This window comes from Pangasianodon hypophthalmus, chromosome 18 (assembly GCF_027358585.1).
Source record: "Pangasianodon hypophthalmus isolate fPanHyp1 chromosome 18, fPanHyp1.pri, whole genome shotgun sequence".
Taxonomy (NCBI): domain Eukaryota; kingdom Metazoa; phylum Chordata; class Actinopteri; order Siluriformes; family Pangasiidae; genus Pangasianodon; species Pangasianodon hypophthalmus.
The window spans coordinates 13,435,614-13,457,831 of record NC_069727.1 but is presented as its reverse complement, the minus strand read 5'-3'; the positions used below and the strand labels follow the sequence as shown (position 1 = coordinate 13,457,831).

Sequence of the window (22,218 nt, the reverse complement as noted above, 5' to 3'; positions counted from 1 at the left end):
TATATATATATATATATATATATATATATATATATATATATATATATATATGTGTGTGTGTGTGTGTGTGTGAGAATTACTCTTGAGTGCTGTGCTCAGTATTGTACAGTTGCGTAGCTTGCTCTGCACTCTTGAGCATTTGTGGAGTTATCACAGAATTGTAATACTGGCTGTCACTATTTAACTTACATTAAACAGCAGCACAGTTGAGTGTCTCTGTCCCCATTCATTTCAATGTCAACCACCCCAACACCGCATCTTTACATCACGCCTACACACTTTACAAAATGCAGATTGTTAGATTTGACTTCTCTGTGCAATGTGTGTGTGTGTGTGTGTGTGTGTGTGTGTAGGACTGGTGTCCTCAGACTTGTAAAAGGTAATATCATGTAGCAGCACAATGTGACAGTAGCACAGAGTGAAATATGTGGGTCATCCAGATTGATGTCAGTGTAATGGGTAAAAATGACCTGCACTGTCCGACACTCAAACTGTCAGACGCACACACACACACACACACACACACACACACACACACACACCTATTTAGTGGTAGACAAATGTCACTATTGTTTGTAGCAAAGTCTTAATACAGATGTACTCTTCCCCAAACACTACATACAAAATATTCATGTTTACAAAACAGTCACATAATCAGTTAATATTTTATATATTAACTATAGTTATCAAAATCTACAGTGACTTTTTGATCATTTTTACATAAATATCAAAATAGTATGTGTGTTGTTAAAAGTATGTGTGTTGCTATGTTTTTTAAAGCACAATAAAGATCTGTATAACGTTCACACACCATTTCAAATCTTTTCACATTCACATAACCCAGGGGTTCTCATCTCCTCTTGTGTTTCAGTTATTTATTTTACAAGTTAATGTTAGAAATATTTAGAAATTTAGAATGTTAGAAATAAACGGATTCTGTGTGCTAATATTTTTCAATGATACTGGGAGTCACATTCAGACAAGCCATGTTTAAATTAAAATGTCCTCTTTTTCACTATCCTGACAAGCTGTACGAGCATAGCAATAAAAATGCAAAAAAATGGGACAAATTTCCTTGTCCATCCACCTCCACTAAACAAACTAGTGTTGTATCTCAAATTGCATACTATTCTAGACTGTTATTGAGTACTAACACTAACCGATTTTCCTGCTACAGTTAGTGTTTGAATTTTAAAAACCTCACGTCGCCTCCCAACCTGCCGAAAGGTCTGTTTTTGTGCACCAGTCTTCTGTATTTTTAGATTAGTAATCACTTTTGAAAGTAAGGTCAGAGGTTTCGATTTGAGATGTAGCCGTGTCACAGTCACCGTGTATAAAATCGCTAAACGTTTTATGTATATAAAAAGAATCACCTTTGAATGCCCTGGAGCCTGAGCAAAAAATAAGGAAGACGTGTCTGGAGAAGGTGTGGTGAGGAAAACAATTGTGGGAATGAAAGGATATAGTGGGTTGGGAGAGGTAGAGGATGAGGAGAGAGGTAAATGACAGGAGGCAGAGGATGAGGGTGGAGATAAAGAGCCTCATGTTAATGAACAAATTGATGAATGAGCTCAAAACTAAGCTAAACGTTTATCAAGAAATGTTTATTTTATTTTATTTTTTTTTTGTTTGCAACTTCCCATAATGAAGTCTTATCTTTTTAGTCTGGGATCGACTTTGTGTTTGGACCACAGCTGAAATATTTTATGACAGTTCCAAATGCTAATTAATGGGCAGTTACCATAACACACATACAGAATAGCTGATTATGTGTGTTTAAAATAACATTGTTTGTGTAGTACCCTTAGTGTGTTTAATCACAATTTATTGGCTACCAGCTGCGATGGTGAGAAACAGGATTAACCAATAGGGATAACACATTTTAACCTTTTTCTCTCTGAAAGCTACAAGCCAGCTAGCTACACTCTGAGCAACGGGATAATGAGGTAACAGCCAATGAAGTATTGAAGCTCCAGTTGAGCTTGAACTTTTTTTTTTTAGTGGAACTGTAATAACAATATTTTATGGTAACATGGCAATATTGGCTGATGCTAGACTGTGCCTTAAAACATTAAATTAAGATGTTTATGCCATTACAGTATGGCATCCACCCAAATGCATGAGTGTGTTGCATTTATCAACATAATTATACAGAACATGCAGTGACTTGATTTAGTGCATTTCCTCATCCCCCTACTCCAAAGCCACGAGCACAACATACATGTAAAAACAAGTGTCTAAGCCAGAACATCTGAATGCTACTGCAAGAAGGAATTAACAGGCCACATGATTGACAGGCAAGTAGAGGTGCCGCTTTGTGTTTACCGATTAGATGTTGGTGGTCCACATAATTAATTTTGAGATTGTTTACTGAGATTGAACTAACATAAATTTTATTTATTTTGGTGCGTTTGTATGTTTTTGGTTATTTTGGAGGACTGTGATATGTACAGGCACCTTTTTTTATCTAAGCTAAAAATTTTCTAGAAAAAGAATGCAAATGTAAAACACCAGTAAATTAAGGCATGTGCTGTTTGCACCCTGGTGAAAATAGAAAGGCAGAGCCTATTTGCACCTAGGTAAAAGTGAAAGTGTATCCTATTTGCACCCAATTTAGCTATTACCCATCTGAGGGCTAACACTTGCTAGTGAATTTGGCTATTGGATGGCTAATATTAGCTTACTTGCCAGCAAACTTAGCTAATGGTTTTAATTACATAATTGTTAGCCTAATTTTGTCTAGTTTGCTAGTGACCTTGACTACTGATTAACACAATGTAATATCACAATCGTGTAAACCAGTAGGGAAGTTTGCTAGGAAGCTAGATAACTTCAGGCATTTAATGGCAGTGCTTAGTTTTAATTACGTGATATACTTTTTACATGATATACTTGGTTTTAATTGCATGATATACCAAAAAAATACACCTGCCAATTGTGCACTTTTGTTTTTGGTGTTTAAGGGTGCAGAAAGATGTAATATGTGACTAAATCTATTTTCAACTGGGTGCAAATGCACTTTGTTAAATTAATGTCTGGAGTTTAGCCATGAAACTTGTCTTCCAAATTAGCTACAGAGGTTCACTCAGCAGCCAGATGGTAGGACTGAGCAACGCTGGTGAAGCGTGGCAATGGGCCAGTTCATTTTGTCATTGGTCTACATGTACAGTACTTGAGTTTAAGCAATTCCTTCTGGGGTGAATCTTGGCTTGTCATTTGAAAACCTGTGGCACAGCCTCACTGTATGAATCCTAATGAGCCCTTTTCACGAAATTTGGATGTACCTAGACACAGGGTGAAATAATTTCAGCAGATTGTTTACCACAGAAACACTACCATTATTATCACCTTTACTCACAATAGAAAGATTTTTCACCTCATTTTTGTTAGCACTGCTAAAACAAAACACTGAAGATGTCCAGAATTGTTGGAGAATACTCAATAACATTAACTGAAGTTGCCATTGATGATGGGAAGCTAGATATGTAATTAATTGATATTGTATATTTCATATTTACCACATTTCAGTTCATTTTCATTAATCCTTTAACAAAATGATGAAGTTGTGGATAGGTGAATCCTTTTGCTAATGTTAGCTAGTTGAATTTCTAGTTAATAGTGAGAAGTGTTTTTGGCAAATGTGGTTGACAGCATGGTGGCTAAGTGAAGGAAGAGACACAAAAAATGATGATATTTCAAGTTGTTTCTTTGAGTTGCACTGTAGTTCACAGGTTTTCTGTAACACGTCTCATATATTATGTTTGATTTCATTTGGCTTTCTTTCACTGCATTGTTGTTATTGTATTAGCGGAAATAAAGTTACCCCACAAAAGGCTACTTCTGGCAGCAAAAACCTTCAACTGTAAAAAGGGCCCATTCATTCCCTGAGATCAAATAAAGCTATATTAACTACATAACAACAATATGAGATTAGATGTACACGAGTGCCTTCCTTGGTTGATTAAGAGAGAAATAAACCAGCACTGCTTCCATAAATCTGCCATAATCATATGTGGCATTTACGGCATGGCTGTGAGATAATGTCATGGCTTGTTATACTGTGTTCTGTGTGCAGAGAGAACTCAACCTGTCCGCATTAACTAAGAATTTTCCCTGCTATTGCAGCTAAAGGATTAGAAAAGGCATTTCAGTAATCAGTGGGCTTGTTTCTGTTCACTGAAAGGATATGATTAAATCTCAGGTTGCCAGGCTGGTTGCTCTATATTCTGATTGGCTTCCTTTTCCTTTCACTGTTACTGTGTTCAGCTCTGATCAGCAAGCAAAAAGAGGTGACTGCAGGCTGGAGAGCAAACAGATTTCAGTTTATCAGCTTATATCCTGATCATCAAAACCCCATAAGCATCAGGATTCAAGACCTGTTTTTTTTTTTTGAGGTAATATCATACCTGATGAAAACACATTTAAACAAACCTAACATAGAATTAAATATACTGTATATGTAGTTGGCTTTATGACTGATGCATCCAAAACATACTGTTATAATAACCACTCTTCTGAGAATGTGGTTGTGGAGATTCGCCCATTCAGCCACAAGAACTCTAAACTGTCATTTCTATTCATTTTTTTAAATTCTCACCTCATAGAAGGTTAACTATGCCAAATTTGGCAACATATACCTGGTGTGAAAATAGTGACTGAACAGACAACGCAAGGTAAAGCAGAAAAAGTCAGATGCTTCAATTAAAGTGGTGACTGGGTCTCAAGTGGGTCAACTAAAATCTGTTGGTGTTGATGGAAACGAGTGAAAAAACATGTCAGTAGTAGCTATTTTATGAATTTAGCACACATCCACGTCCAGTAGCAGGACTGCAAAAGGCACACACCCATACATACATGCACTGTTAATCAGTTTGTGCTTGAGATTAAGCGATTAAGCGTACTCTAAATTTTAGATACAGTTACATTTAGTGTAGTGATGTTTTGGCTGAATGCTGACTGGCTACTAAATTTGGAAAACAAATAGGATATAGCACTGCTAGAACATTTCTAGCATAAAGCCCAAATTTGAGTGCTTATCTTATTTAACTTTGCTGCTAGTGAACCTAATATGAAGCATCTAATTATAATGAAAGCACTATTGATACTGCACGTCTCTACAGAAACCAACAGGGGCCATTAATCGTCCATGCAATCATCAATCACAGTACCAGGTCAAACTAATTGACTAACTCTGGATTGGATCAATAGCGAAGTTGGAACAAGAGGTTGCCGGATTATATTGCATCATTGAAAAGAATGGATCACGTTTCAGCAGGCTGTATACATGCTTGAAGCATAGTGCTAAGCACTGTATAGAAAAGCAATAAGTGCAATAAGTGTGGGTGTGTGGAAAGGTGTGAAATTACAGGGTGTTTTGCATGGTCGACTGAAACTATTTATTAAAGCCAAACTTTTCTTACAAGCCCATGCATTGATGTGAGCACAGAGGGAAGGATCTCAGTGACCCCTTATGTCCTTATGGCAGGACGGGTCACTCAGTGTGTGCATGTAATTGGAGCCTGGCAGCAAGTCAGTGCTCTCCTTATGCAATTAGCGCGTCACACTATCATGGAAAAACAGTAATTATTCGTAGTGGGTTTCCAGTGCATGGGAGAGAGAAGAGAGACAAAGAGAGAGACTAAAGTGTAGCCACTTCATTTAATACATCAGAACTGAACTCTAGCTTTCAGGGTACAATAGTGTAGTAGTGTATATACTATAATTAGTCTCTCCCTGTATTTGTCTTCTCTGTGAAAGTCAGTAAAATGTGAAAGGTGTCAGTAGTAATAATTTAAAGGTCGTTGTTCTATACAGCACATTAGTGGCTTAATGCCAGCGAATAGTGGAAGCTGAATCTGATAGAGGCTTACAAATTTCACTGCACAATATATTCTGTTACAGAGAAAACCAAAACCTCCAAAGACAAACCCCATTAAAGGTTTACAGTGTTTCCTATTAGAGAGGGTTCCAAGCGGAACATGCTTAATTAGTAAAGAATGCTTAACAATCTACCCTTGAAGATCCATTTCCATATTTTTTTAAATAGCTGTCACAAATATCTTCAGCAGACAATGTGTTTCCCAGCGTAGCGAGCACCACATGTGGTTTTCTGTTTGACGTGCTTTTGTTTTGGCTTTGGTCCTGTTTCCACCCTGTCTTGTCATTGGTTTTTTTTTTCCCATGGATGAAATGTGATTCTAACTAGCTAGGTTACATCCTAAATCAGTCTGTTTGCAATAGTATGCCACTGCATACATATTATATACATGTATACATACAGAACAAATTGTGTCATACCACTGTATTTGAGACAAAGTTTGAGACAAAACCATAGTGCTTTATTATAATAGTGATCATCTGAGTTGACTGATGGTTAGTGATGATTTCTTTGCAATCAGATTTCGCCAGTTCTGCACTCTTTCTAGCTCCACCTACATGTCCCTATTTGGTACTTTTGGTACACTGTTGTACATCTGAGGTTAAATTTACATGGTTTGTACCTTGTTTCTGAAGAACAGAAACAGTCTTTGTACAATACCTTTTTTGTTCAGTGTGGAGTGTCCACAACTGGAGTTAACACAACTGGAGCCTTTAATTGCACTGTGTTTAGTAAGAATGTTTATTCCAAAATCGATACTTTGATACAGAAATAGTCATTTAATCATATGGATTTACCAGACAATCAGTACTGCAATCATGCTTTCTCTGATTAATCACTGATTAGCAAAAAGTACAATATGTTATTTTTTCATACATGAATCTGTGCAAAGAGAATATACACTAGAAAGCAATTCTACACTGACACAAAATATAGAACAATTCATATCTGAAGGCATTGCACGATTCCAAGAATTCAGTGAGAGATTAAGGCCATTTTGTACAGATATTATGACATTTTTAAAACATTTTTCCCCAAAAACACTCTATTAATAACAAAAAAAAACTAGTTCATCTCCTTTAAAAATGTACATGCAAACATAGTGCACATTATATAATAAGATATGACAAGCATACAATATATTTGGATATTTTTAGTAAACAAGAGTTCATGTGAATGAAATCACACCTCTGATGAATCCTGTCAGATTAGTCCATCACCACCACTCATGCACACCACACATATACACACGCACGGACGCACGCGCGCAAACACACACACACACATGCTGTAATGTGGTTGAGCTTGGCGAAGCTGTGGCATTGCGAACCACAGTTGGACTGAGGAACGCAGAAAACAAGCTGCCAAGGAGCAAAAATCTCAGCTGGTACTCCTGATGTTAGTGTTTGCAACGTACACATACACACTCAAATACACACACATAAACCATTCCTCTGAACTCTAATGGCCTGTAGTTTATATAAGATTTGTATTTATGAAGCCTTTAAAAAAGCTTTGTGTAAGACTGTAATCAGTTCTTCACTGTATAAATTCCTGATTGCAATTAATGGCAGATCAGCCATTAAATTCATATTACTAACTCAAGTGAGAAAGTACCTCGCGATCCACACTCCAACTCACAGAAACAGCGAGCTACATGAAAGATTGTAGAACCAGACGACATGCGGCCGTCACCCAAAACACTCAGCTACACTAGCTATGCTAGTCTGTGACTACAGAACAGGAAAAAACAGCTAAATTTGGTGAGGTGTTCATTTTTGTCTTCAAATTCCATTTGCTACATATTGTGCCGTTTACATCATTTAATGAATAGCAAAGGGACCTGAAGTCTGTCTGGCTTTCTTCTTTAATATGTTTAAAAAAAAAAAAAAAAAAAAAAAAACTGAGCCTGTGACATGACATAACAAATATTGGTCACTAATTATCATTTAATGCTTAAAGGCAATTCATTATAATGCCTTAATGCTACTTGAAACATAATAACCCATCTATCTACACTTGCTCGAACTGACAAATTAGATTTTTTTTTTAAATCAAAGCTCACGTAAAGCAGAAAGCCAGTCAGCGACTGAGGCAGGGAGATAATGCAGGGAATCACAGACTTGATTAATACAGTTTATAAGTACACAGTTTCCAGTTAATTAGATACACCTAACTTGTATCTACACTCACTGACCATTTTATTAGGTACAGCTATCATATTGATGCATTTTGTAGGTGTACAATTACTGACAGGTCTATCTGTCCAATATCTGGTCAGTGTTGGTCTCTTTTCAGTGATTAACAGGGTAGAGAGGGGCTGACAAATATGGCTAGTCAGTAATTGTATACCTACAACATTTATCTACAGTCAACCCAAGAATTATTGACACCCTTGGAAATGATGGGTAAAATAAGGGGCATCTCTACATTCAGCACTTTGTACAACATAACAGCACTGAGTCTTCTCTTGTAAGGCGTGACTCAGAATCTCTTCAGATCCTCTAGATCCTCTTCTTCAGCTCACTCCACAGATTTTCAGTGGAGTTTAGGTCAGGCTGGGATGGTCATGTCTCAACTCATTCTGCGGTCATTGAACCATTTTTTGTGTGGATTTGGGTGAATTTTTTGGATTGTTGTCTTGCTGAAAGATCCATCCATGACCCAGGACCCAGAGGCATCCAGATTTCCATTTTTTTAAAAATCTCCTGATACTTCATGGAGTGCATGATACCATGTATCCTAACATGGTTCCCAAGGCCTTTGGAGTAAAAAATCATCACAGATCCTCCACCATACTTAACAGTGGGTTTCCTTTTTAATTTAACCACCCTTCTTTTTATGCCAAACACACCATGAATGTTTGCTGTCAAAAAGCTTTCTTTTTCTCTCCCGGTTCCAGTAGCATACAGCAAATTCTAGATTCTTACATTTGTGTTTGGATGAAAGAAATGGCTTTCTTCTGACACACCTGCCACACTTGAACAGAGTGGATATGAGCATTTTCAGGTGTGTAGCCATATTTATATCCATTGTCTGATTTATGAAGGTCGGCACACTTTTGTCTCACTTCATTTGTATAGTCAGTATTTCCGGAGCTGACTGTTTATGGTGGGTGTACCTAATAAAAATTGGCAACTAAAATTAATATTATAAGACTACTATATTAATAAAAAGGTGAGTTCAGGTTATTCCAGTTATTTCAAATACTGAGCTTTGATTTATTTAAAGAAATACTCCAGAATTTTTAAACTTAATCTCTATCTACCGCATCTGTAGTATTTTCCTACACTGTGAAAAGAATGGAAAATCTTGTAACTCACTTATGAAAGTGTAAGGTCAGTTCCTGGGGGAGTAAAAAAAAAAAAAAAGTTTTATCTGAAACATATTTTTGTGACAATTTCAGAAATTCAAAGGTGTTTGTAAATTAAGCACGTACTTTTACATTCTTGCAAAGATTTCCAAGAACATGTGGTCACGCGTTACAGTCACAGTTTCTGGCTACTTAACTTCACATTAGAAAAAACATTTTCTCATTTCTGTCTCAACCTAAGGCTGGAATGTAACACTAATAGTTTACATAGTCACATATTTTAGATGCTTACTGATGGAATTCATCAACTGCCTGATTTTCATGATCAGCGAGTTTAAAGAAAACTCTCACTACAGGGAAATGTTTAGTAATTCTTGTCTGTGATAATCTCAAATACACTACAGACACATGTGACATAGATCAGGCTGAAAATTCTAAAGTATTATTTTAATTGTGTTTTCATAAAGTAAGGCGTGACTGGTTAATAAAACATCTTGTATCTCACATATATTTTTATTTAAATCTGTTTAGATCCAGTTTGGTTTAAGGCTGTGCAGTATAGAAGGAAGATTTCACTGGTTAAAAAATAGAAATAAATACCCTTATTGTGTTATATTATGATTTAATAATAGCCTGGCCTCTGGGGGGAAAAACCTTATTAATCTGTGTTAGTACAAATTTTCCTCTGCAGAAATACTGTAGTATGAACACTCAAATCCTGCATGTATGGTATCCAGGTGAAATTGGTGAACTGTGCTTTTTATCCAAATCTTTGGGCAACTCTAATTAAGATAACAACACTTTTTTTTTTTTAAACAACACTTATGACTTACAAACCAATAAAACACCTGTACTGTGTTTTGCTAAATATGAACAGGACAGAAATGGAAGAAAAACAATGGCATCTGTGTTTTTGACCACTGGGCTCATAGTCTCAAATCCTATTTGAGAGCAGCTGCTAAAGTTTTGACACAACAGATTTTCAAAAACACACACACATACAAACACACACACATACACACACACACACACACACACACACAACACGCTTGTGCCAGGGTGATGTGAGAGAGAATGAAAGAAAGAATAAAGGAAAAAAAGAATGAGAAACAAAAACAGATGAGGTCGAACATGGCCTTCATGCATCACGAAGCGGAGCTGGCTGTTACTCCATGCCATGCAATGCAATTAATGTGACAGTAAGTGCCTGACATGCGTGGCAAAGACAACACGCAGATAGAAGTCGTATTCCAAAGTTCATACTGAAAGTTTACGCTTATATAAAAGTATCCAACAGTAAGAAAATCATCAACATGTAAACACTGAGTGAGAGCTTATAGAAAGCAAGAGAGAGAGAGAGAGAGAGAGAGAGAGAGAGAGAGAGAGAGAAGAGAGAGAGAGGAATATATATAAGTAAAAGGAAATTATCAGTTTCCAAAGTTATTTACAACAGTCGAGTGATTGCGGCCAGAGGAAGCAGCACCTCGGCCTTTCTCCTGGAAAAGCATGCAGCTCCAAGAAACGATGTCAACTGATCCCTTCTTTTCTTCTTCAGTTCAGTAGTGAGCCCGAACAAAGGTCAAGCTCAGTCCATTTTAGTGAGGCTACAAGAGATAAGCCAGGTTCTGACAGAGAGAGAGGGAGAGAGAGAGGGAGAGAGAGAGACCCTGACAGAAGAATGCTTGTAATGGAAGTAAATCAGGCCTCACTGGCCCTGTTTGGCCACGGTGTCTTCATCCTTCCAGTGCCTATAGTGCAACATGAGAGAGAGAGACAGATAGAGAAGGGGGAGAAGTGCCCCTCCACATCATTGGGAGATTTATATAGAGAGAGAGACGGATGAGAACGGGTCAGATCTGGGTCTGTAGCGGCTGTCCTGGTGGTGTGTACGGAGGCGGTGCAGGTAAAGGTTTGATGCCTCTGGTCCTCATGTAGGACAGGAACTGGTCCGGGATCTCGGCCAGTACGTCCTTTGCCAGCCGCGCCATGCTGAGGATGTGGTTCCCTGTTCGGTCAATGTAATCCCGAAACGGGACAAACTGTCAGTGAACAGAGAAACAGAGATGTTTAGGGTTAAACAGGGCTAAGATAATATTATGTAGGTTTTTAGGGTTGAAATGTGGAGGAAGGAGTTCACTAAGAGGTGGATACAACTGAATATCTATTGCAGTGGTTCTCAAAGTGGGGTCTGAAGCATAGCCATTGCGGCTGTGATTTTTTTTTTTTAGTTAGTTACAGTGGTGGAAATCACAACCCACCATTATCAAAGTTGTTATACTCTTTATGACCAAAAGTTTGTACACACCTGACAATCACACCCATATGTGCTTTTTGAATATCCCATTCCAGATTTAGCCCCCCTTTGCAGTTATAATAACCTCCCTCTACTGGGAAGGCTTTCTGCTAGATGTTGGAGCGTGGCTTTGGGGAATTGTGTTCATTCGGCCATAAGAGCATTAGTGAGGTCAGATACTGATGTTGGGTGAGGACACTTTATGCACAGGAGCATTGTTATGATGGAACAGGTTTGGGCCTCTTAGTTCCAATGAAGGGAAATTGTAATGTTACAGCATACAAAGACATTTTCCAACTTTGTGGCAATAGTTTGGAGATGGCACACACGGATGTGATGGTCAGGTGTCCACAAAATTTTTGAGTTATAGTGTATTTATTATTGAGTTCTTATAGTTTATTATAGTTTTCATAGCCTGTTTGACTGGTCACATGAATTGGATGGGTTTAAACCAAACCTAAATAACTCAAAAAAACAAAAAATGAAAAACAAAAAAACTATAGAACTGTAGACTTGGACCTCATGTGTTCTTTCAGTCCAAAAATCAAGAATAGAAAACTCTATGGCTGAAGTAAGTAGTCAAAATATTATTGTACACATTTGAATAATGAGCCTAATATTTGAATAGTTGGATAAATCTATACCGAGTTAGTCAGTGGAATTTATCTTACAGTTAAGAGCGTCCCTGGCTGCAAACGGTTTGAGAACCCCTGGTCCATGGGACAAAGCTGCATTTGCAGAATATTTCATTTGTTCATTAGTGCAAAATTAATGGCCACATAATAACAATTCTATTCAATTCTGTGCAATGATTTTTTTTGTATAGCACTTTTAACAACAGACATTGGCACAAAGCAGCTTTGCAGAAATCTGACTGCAGATCCATCATGAGGAAAACAGAGATGACAGTGGCAAAGTACAACTCCCTGAGATTACATGAGGAGGAAACCTTGTGAACATAAGTGTACTGGCTTCAAGATTGCTCTGAGGTTCCTAATACTCAAGGGTTTTGAACAAAATATGTTCCACATAAGCAAACTGTCAAATGGCATCCCCCAGGATGATTTTCAAAAGTCAATTTAAAACATATCTTTTCTCCAATATTCCTCCCTTTCTTCTTCCTCCTAGTCACTATTTTGAGTGTTAGAAAGTCTCTATATAAACAGAACACTGTGATTTATTATTATTATTATTATTATTATTATTGTTGTTGTTGTTGTCATCATCACTACAGAGGTGGTTTAAATCATCAACATAAGCTAGATAGAAATGATTACGTCTGCATGAAGTGGAAGGAATATTAATGGATCACTCAGAGATATGATTTGACTTCAAAGTTTATTTGCCAACTGTGGTGATCAATTTTTTGTGTGTGCCTGGGTGTCTAAGCCCTGGTTATAGTCAGTTATGTAATTCATGAACTACTTATAGTGTGCAATATCGAATACCATTTCTCCTGTAATAGTGTCTCCTCAAGCTTAACTGGAAATCCAATTCAGTGCACTGTCAATGCCACAGCATGAGGATGCTAAAAAAAAAAAAATTCTTATTTTTCTCTAATAGAGAAGTAAGGTGAGAGGCCTTGAGAAGAAAGAACTGACAAATATCAAGGTAATGATATTGCAATCCTCTCCAACTTATAAATGACATCTACAGTTATACTAGTGTCAATATTAGCACAAAGTCTTAGAATTACAAATCGTGAGTGGCTGAGGGATAAATTACACTGGCTATTTTTTTTGCAAAAGGCCAATAGTTGATGTTTTGCTTGCAGCATTGCAAGGCGAGAAATTCCCTGCTAATTAGCTATATGTGAAAAGAAAATAAATCTTGTTAATTATCTGTGCATTTCACAAAATGTACATTCAAATAAAAAGCCACTTTCACAGTTAAAATGAGAAACCTTTATGTGAATTAAGACTTTTCAGAAGAAGTATTAAGGGCCCATGTATAATTTCAGTGCGACAGTACTTTTGCTCAAAAAGTTAACTTCCAGCCATGGTGACTGATGATCACATTTTTAACATTGCAAACCTTCCTCAGAGAATAGACCACGACGTAAACAGCTCTGGTGACAAGAATGTGGTGCAATTTGTCCAGGGCTTGGCAAGAAATTTGCAATGCTGATTTGAAAACAGCATTATCCAACATACATGGCATTTAAGCGAATAAAACTTTCGGGATCTGCATAATAATACTGCTGAGGCATCAGCCACACAATGGCAGTCAGGTTAAAAGCATCTTGAAACGAGAGCCAAATTACTTTAAGAGTTACAGCCTTTATTTAAGACTCAGAGAAATGAGCTACAATGCAATTGAGAGGAGGTACAGGGTCAGATGCATTGGTGTACGAGTGTGAGTATCTGCTCAGTCAGACATGCCTCTTAGTAACCAGATCAGAAATCATGTTAGTGTGGCTGCTAAAACGTTGGGGGGGAAAAGGGGAGGGGGGTTGGCTCTTGCTTTCGCACACTTGATAGAGAAAGAGAGATAGGAGGAAGGAACAGATGAAGGAAGAGAGAAGATTGTAGAAAGGTGGGAATAGGAAAAGAGAGAGACAGACGGCTGTAGGAGTCTCCCTCCATCTGCTCTAATGAGGTTGAGGGGGCTGAAGTGAAACACAGACACTGCAATTGAAGCCTTGTACCTCTCCTAATCTCTTCTAACCTGCTAATACACACATTATTAAAGGTGCAATAATACCAGCATCCTCTGGTATAATCTCATAAAATATGAAAATTTGAGAAACAGCCATTTCTACTCAACAGGAATATTACACACTAACAACAATCAAAGGTTCACGTGAGATGAAAACATGTTTTTTTACCCAATGGAAACCAATCCAATAATATGGCACTCATGTGACTAACAGTAACGCCAATACATGAAGTCATAATACAAAAAAACCCACATTTCACACATATGAGCAAATGCTTTATTTCTTTCATTAAAGTGAAAACGACCTAGTGCTCTGCTTGTATTGAAATAAACACTACCAAAGGCTTTAAAAGTTGACACTGCTGATTAAATGGCATGTGTTTTTGATCTAAAGACCTACATTTGCTTGAAATGTGTTTGTAATGGTCACGTTTCTTAATGAACAGATAATAGTTATATTTTAACTATTGCAATATATACACAGTTCCACTGAGAAATCAGTTACCATAAACCTTAACAGAAAACATGATGAAAACAAGCCAACTGTGACTGCAGGCCTCCAGTCTGCGCGCACCAAGCACTGCATGATCCTCACACGACTGCCAACAGGACGGCGCCATTTCAGCACCACTGTTTTGGAGGGAGAGTGAGTGAGCATATTGCAGAGGGGCACGACGAAGGAATAGAGCACGGCTGGCAGCTGATGATGACTGCAGTGGTTCCTTGCCCTCATAGAGAAGATGAGATGGTATGAAAGGGTGGTGTGGCTGCAGCAGGGTGAGCAGATTCAGTATAAATACTGACGTTGCTTGCTTTCTGTCGCTCCATTGCAGGGATCGACGACAGCGATGACAGTAAAGTTCACCACCTGCGCCGCGTTGAGAGCTCTCTTCCCTAGCAGCCACAGGAGCGCCCCAGAACCCTCGACGCCGCCACCTGCCTCCGCACGCCACTACACCTGGCCCACAGAGCCCACTGAGAGACACCTCCCTAGCGCCTCTACTCACACAGCCGGCACTGTGCACGCCTCCTACACCAACACCCTGCCACTTCCCCCTCACCCTAAAAAAGTAAATTCACCTTTGTTTGCACCAATCCTATCTCGGTAGTGTCTGTGTTCTGCCTATCACTGTAGTGAGTAGCTACACTACATAAATACAATAACAATAAACACATTTTATAAGCTGACAGAGATTATACACAGTATTGCTCACATCCTTCAAAACACATTGTCCTGCTATATTTTATATGCTCAGGGGATCGTTGTTTTATTTAGTTATTTATTTATTTTTGTATTTGTGTGTGTGAATTAAGTGCAAATTCCACAGAGATCCCTTCAAATCACACACTCCCACACCCCTCTATATGCTGTGAACTATATTTAAAATCCTGATCCACCACAAAGATACAACGACACTCGTTTGTGTGAACATGGGGAACCAGTCTAAACAAAACTGCTGTTTGTTAATGACCCCACTGTCACTCGTTTTTTTTTTAAGAGAATCATGTTGTAGTTACAGTTGACCCCAATGGATTTCCCAAGAAACTTCCTAGAGAATATTGTGCCATGTCTGTTATTTCAGGTATGATGTCTTTATCCTGGAAATCATTGTAGGTGTCTCTTGGTTTCCCATCTGGTTAAACAAGTGAACTGTGACAGATCTGAAGGTCTCTGGTGGCATTATTGTAATAGACTGCTGTTTAACGCTGGTCTAAGAGACCAGATTGATTCTGTGATATATCAGGCTGTGTGCAATAAAAGAAGAAAGCACTGATATCTAGCCTTTGTGGTTATGTAGAAAGAGTTCAAAAATATACTTCTACATATATAGCTGTAATTAAATCAAGAAAGAGCAGACTCTTGGAAACCATGAAAACCATCAGATCCTAACAGGAAAATATTCAATGGAAACTATTGGGCCAAGTCATTTTGTGTGTGTGTGTGTGTTAATGCAATTCAAGCTGCAGAGTGAGAGAAGAACACATCATACCTGCACAATGTCCCTTTCTGCATATCTGCCCCTGGACGAGATCCTGACTTCATCCCCATCCAACTCAATCATCGCTGCAGACAAAAAAAAAAAAAAATCAGCTCACTAACACACGCTTGACCAGTGGCATGGAAACTGTGTTTGTGAATGTTTGTGTGTGTGTGTGTGTGTTAGAGAGAGAGAGATTCGAATGAGAATGACATACAGACAAAAGAGCGCAGATGGAGAATACAGTATCTAGAAAAAAATAGAGAAAAAGAGAAGCTAGCAGTGTGTCTTCGCATGTGAATGTATGAGTGTGTGACTCTTTATTTCAACATCTCCATTACTGTCAGTGCATGAGGGCTGCAGTGTGATGCCAAGCTGCTGAATGCATGTGTGTGTGTGTATGTGTGTGTGAAATTGCGCTGGAGAGAGATGCCACTGTCACATTACATGGACTTTTCTTTCTCACAGCCAGCGCTCATACGGAGCTTGTACAGCGACTCCACATTGAGTGCCACAATAAAGCAGGAGGCAGCCGGCAAATTACATTCAGTCATGCACTGAGACGCCTCAGTGAGAGTCAGCGGGGGAGAGAGGGAGAGAGAGAGAGAGAAAGAGAGAGAAAGAAGAGCGATGGAGAAGCTCCAAAGCAAACGTAAAGCTCCAAAGCAAACGTGATGGAATGACACAGAGGAAAGGCTGAGAATCAGAACAGGCAGAACATTAAGTAGACATGCAGTTCAGTACAAGACAGTGATTGAAAGAAAGTTAGAAAAAAAGAACTACAAGAAGAAAGCAGCATTTCAAATCACATATCTGTGCACTTTTAGAACATGTTTTTTGTTACCAATGAAAAAGTCAGCAAGATGCACTTTAAGATATGCGGAAAAGTGAAATGTTTAAATCAGACATTTGGAGATATACTGTAAAATTGACAGTTATTCCTGTAGTCAGGGCTCATCAACTGATAGACCATGGAGGATTTCAGTGGACATTTCAGTAAATGCCCCTGCCGTAGAAGCTGCAGGTCAATGATGTATGTTGTAGTGCACAATAACTTATCATTTCCATTTAGTGCAATCCATTATTATTTGGTTTGAGATGTTACTGCCATGGCAGTCATGTACTACACACTCACCTGCACAGAGTATAATGTAAAACCACAGTATATAGTATGCCATTTAGGATGCAGATGAAGTACTAGGAATAAAAATACATAAGGTCCTACCGTCAAACTCTGCGGGTCCAACGCCAACAATGATAATTGACATGGGAAGACATGAAGCCTTAAGTGGAAACAAATGAGAAAACTATTTACATTTAATGATAAAGAAATCTCAAGCCACCTTAATTATCCAGGTTATGAATAAACAGTAAAAAAAAAAAAACCAGTAAAAAAAAGTTTGGTAACAAATCTAATAGACAATTGTCAGCTCCATACTCTGTGCTGGGTGCCTATAGTGGAGTGAAGTATTGAGCTGGCTTGAAGGTGACAGGTCATCCATATGGATGAGAGTTGGCAGTGAACACAGTCTGCAGACCGCCGTGGATCTGGCATGAAAAAGTAATAGAGTCCTCAAAGAGGAAATTCGGTGACACTTCTTATATGGCAGGTGTCCGTAGAGAAGAGAAAGGGGGAGCGAGAGTGAGCGCTATTGAAATGACAGAAAGAGAGAGAGAGAATGTGTGTGTGCGTGAGTGTGTGTGTAGGTGTGTGTCATTAGGAATGACTTATCTGAGGGAAGTCTGGATATTCACAGACTCCATCAGTTACGCTTATTGTATTTCATACAGGAAACCTCCATCCTTCTGTTCATAAAACCTCATCTCTCCTCTTCATAAAACTCTTTCATAATGCCCAGCATCTTTTATTCCTTTCATGCAAATCTGGTTTGACTGTAGATCTCAGATGGCAAAAGGAATTTCATTGGGTTTATATGTGGAAATGAGAGTGGCTTTGTGTGGGCCATGCCTTGAAGTCCATACATTTACATTTAAATCTAGAGCATTTGGCAGACAGCCTTATGTGAGCCACTTACAGAATTGGTTTGTAATTTCCATCACAAACAGATCCTCATGCAGGTACAATCCGGTCAGGGTATAAGAGTACTATCAAACCCTGTTAGAAAGGAGTTAGTACAGCAACCAAATGCAAGGTTTTTTTCCCCCCATATATAGAAGATTTTGTTAGCCAGTTATATAACATGAGCTAACATGACAGGATTTCCAAATGATTACAAAACTTTGGGGAAAAAATCGTAAGTCTTAAATCATAAACCATTGGCATTTTAAACCTACTTTAACCAGCACTGTTCATTTCACAGACTGATGCAAATTTTGCGATGTTACCAGATATAACAGTAGCTACCATTTCTCTTCATAATACATTTAGTTACTTAAAGAATTACAAACCATAAATTGAAATCATATTAATTTCAAACAAATAATTTAGCTTCCTTGATTTTCGATTTTATTCCAAGTTAACAAAGGAAATAGTAATAACAGTGACAGAGAAAAAAAAAAAACCATAATGGGGACACTACAGTATAAAATTATATAGCTTTGTAGGTTATTATTTCTTTAGTTTACCAGGAATAAAATGCAAGTATATTGGCTGTTCGGCAAACGGAAACTATTCAAGATGCCTTAAGTTTTGCATTTTGAGCAGAATGATGCTCACATTAACAACAGACTACAGTTAAGCTATGTCAGACGGATGATTTAAGTTTGCTTAGCTTATTTAAATCAACAGTTATACATTTTAAGAAAATTCTGCTTAGTTGATTTTTTTCATGTTTTCTGTAAAGCATTTTGTCTTTGATTGAGCAGACAAGTGTTTTCTCAGTCATTACAATATTACAGTTATAATAACATCTTAATTAACGTGTCAACATTGTACTGAATAACTTATCACTACATTATATTGTTGTATAGAACAAACAGAAGCTGACTGATCTCCTGTAAGTGTGAGTGATGGGATGCTCACATTGACGATGGACTCTTTGGTCTGGGCCATGTCAGAGATCACTCCGTCTGTGATGATGAGGAGGACGAAATACTGCGAACCGTCCTTCACAGAGGCAGCGTACCTGCAGGACAACACATGCATGACAGTAAGACGGCATCAGGTGAATTAAGACAGTTGACCTCTGACACCATTGCTTGTGGTATCTCAAGGCTCATATTGAGTCATGTCTCCTTGCTAATTTCACTCAAGGAGGATGGATGTCCCTCAAGGATCCTTTCTAAAAGTTCTTAGTAGTTTCTTCTGTCTCTGTCACCTTTGCCTTACTCATAGATTATCTGTAAAAGCCTATTTGCAGCCATGACTGCTAAAAGTGTACTATAAATCTATTTAAAATGCAATAACACAGAATAAACAGTGTACATTTCAGCAATTTTTCAGCCCTGGCAATTAAACACACCCACGCCAAAAGCAAAGGAACACTCTAGCAGAAGTTACTTCATAAAGAATGTGATAAAAATAAAATCACAAAACCTTAATGAAATGAACACAGCGAGCACTGCTTAACAGGTCTAATCATCATCTTAATTATCATCTTTTCATAGATGGAAGTTAATTTTTCTTTATCATGATGTGTGTAACCTTTAATGTTTAAAGACCGCTTCTAATTTTTCCATCTCTCACTCTCTCTCCATGTTCATTTAGAGATAGTGAGCCTGTGAGCTATACGCAGAGCACACATTTCTGAGCGTTATTGTAACAGCTTAGTTGTACATCATTAAATCATGTGGGTGTGAGCTGTGCCACAAACGTCGAGATAAAACACAGAGAGATGACAGCAGCGTGCACTGACAGCTCAGCCTTCAGCATTGATGTCAATGCACGTGTGTGTGTGTGTGTGTGTGTGTGTGTGTGTGTGTGTGTATGTGTGTGAGCGTGACAAGAGAATCAGTGGCAATGAGTCTGTTGAGCTGGGCAGCTCTACATGTCACCCCTCTGACATGGTGTCATTTCCTGCTCGGCAAGATGGACACCAAATATTAACGTGTCTTTTATTGTGAACAGCTAGTTTAATTTCTACATGCCAAGCTGATTAGCACACAATTAAGGTGGCAGATGTATATGTTAAAAATCTTCAGTGATTTTTTTTCTGAGTAAATATTACAATAAAACTTAAAATTTAAAGCACTTATTATAGTTTGCTGCAAGAGTGTGTTCTGATGAATTAGTTTGATATGGATATCGGATATTGCTAGTGACAAGCAAATAGTGTCGAATTTTTCAAACAGTATTGAAAGAGCATTTCTTTAAACAAGCGTCAGTTCTTTATGAAAAAGAACAGTTTTACTATTAGTGCCACTAATGAAGGTTCATTGTTCACAAGTGTGCACATTCTACTACAATAATCCCTTAAATAATTGTACCAATTGACATACTTGTTAATGCTTTAAGGTTCAGTAAAAAACTATTTATAAGCAAGTAGCATATTGTTACGTAATGATTGATTATAACATCTCTTAGTGATTCTATAAATTGAACTAATATGGATGTTAACATCAATTAATACATTAACATTTGGTAATAAATTATTTATAAACTATATATAGGTGCATATAACTGTTTATTAACACTAAGATCTATTATTTATCATATAAAGCTAATTAAGGTGTTAACATTACTTCAATACTATCACATTACATAAAATGTACTAAACAATAACAATAAAATTCAAGTAAATTAGAACACTTTATACAATGATTAATTAATCATTAATCTTTAATTAGTGAACTATGCATTAATTGCTTATCAATAGTTTATTACTGATGCTTAAAGCATTACCACATTTTTAATGACATCACTAGTCCAACATATAACAAGTACTGGACTCCCAATCACCCTATCCTAATCTAACACACCTCTTCTTCATTATAGTCAGGTCTATAAATGCTTTAGACTATATGCTCATTCTTTGCCAAGTTTTGCTCCTGATTAATATTCCATGACATTCCTGAGCCTTAGCTCTAAATGCTACACTGTCTGGTTTTTATCCTATTTCTGTTTTGTTGATTTGCAGTTTTGATATCTGATCTCTTGCCCTCTGATCATTTGCTGACAGAAACATGTGTGTGAGTATGTTTTTTGTATTCCAGGGTTCTGGTGCCCTGGTACACTTTCTGCTTTAAATTATTGATTTTGTACCTAGAATTTTGCATTGTTTTATTCCTCTTATGCCAATAATTTCTTATTTATTAAACAATGACATATTTTTAGCCATTTAACGTTCTATTTAATGTTTGAAATATCTGTGAAAGATTTATCTCTGATTCTTACAAAGTGCTGACACTGGAGACTCTTTCCAAAAATATTAAATAATATCTCCTCACAGATTCTACTTTTTTAAAAAAAAAAAAAAAAAATCTGTTTATCTGTTTGTCCCTGTGAATTAGTTTTGATATAAATGACACCGTATTAAAAAAAAAGCACATTAATATAAACCTGCCGTTTGGATTACAGCTGGCACTAATATCAGAGCCGTTCTGTAACACAAAAAAATTGATCTATGGACCATACATGAACAACAATAAGGATTCATATACTAAATACAGCTTTTTGACATGACAGAGTAACATTGTTTATGGCTGAATATGGACTACAGATTTGATTCTTACTGCTATGCAGTGCAGGAAGCATCATAGTGCAGTGTTTACTCTATAAATCATGTGAACTCCCACCTTTTCACACACACCTTATTAACTCACACATGGCTCCATCAGCCAGCCCCTGAGTCAAGGGGTACATATCGATCACAGTGTAAACTAATTATGACACGCACAAAGGACAAGAAAAACACACAACCACTGGGTCGTATTGATCTTTCTGGAGATGATTTGATATTAGCACACACACACAGCAGAGTGAAGCTTTTGCCAGCTTCCCACCTGTCATGGCCTTATTAATCACCTTATGATAAAGTTCAAACCTCACATTAGATCATTCGCTGAACTCCCTATAAATCTAGAGTTCACTCCGTTTAATGCGATGAACTGCTTTTATTTCAAAAGCAATTTTCTGTCAAGTTGTTTTTATGCCATGAATTGAGTTGTATAGAAGTCATGGAAAAAGTGGTTCAGTTTT

General features: G+C 37.5%; 1 protein-coding gene across 3 annotated transcripts in view; it reads right to left on the bottom strand.

The window, feature by feature from the left end:
- Positions 1–6,601: 6,601 nt before the first annotated feature.
- LOC113531900 (copine-8) overlaps positions 6,602–22,218 on the bottom strand; it is a 116,573-nt gene continuing 100,956 nt past the window's right edge. For 2 of the 3 annotated variants that reach the window (XM_026922876.3, XM_053241908.1), the window contains 4 exons: positions 19,105–19,207; positions 17,347–17,404; positions 16,134–16,207; positions 6,602–11,230 (listed from right to left, as the gene is read on the bottom strand). In XM_026922876.3, coding sequence (XP_026778677.1) covers positions 11,042–11,230; positions 16,134–16,207; positions 17,347–17,404; positions 19,105–19,207 — 424 coding nt within the window. In that variant the 3' untranslated portion in view covers positions 6,602–11,041. The other variant, XM_053241907.1, reaches the window with a different exon arrangement.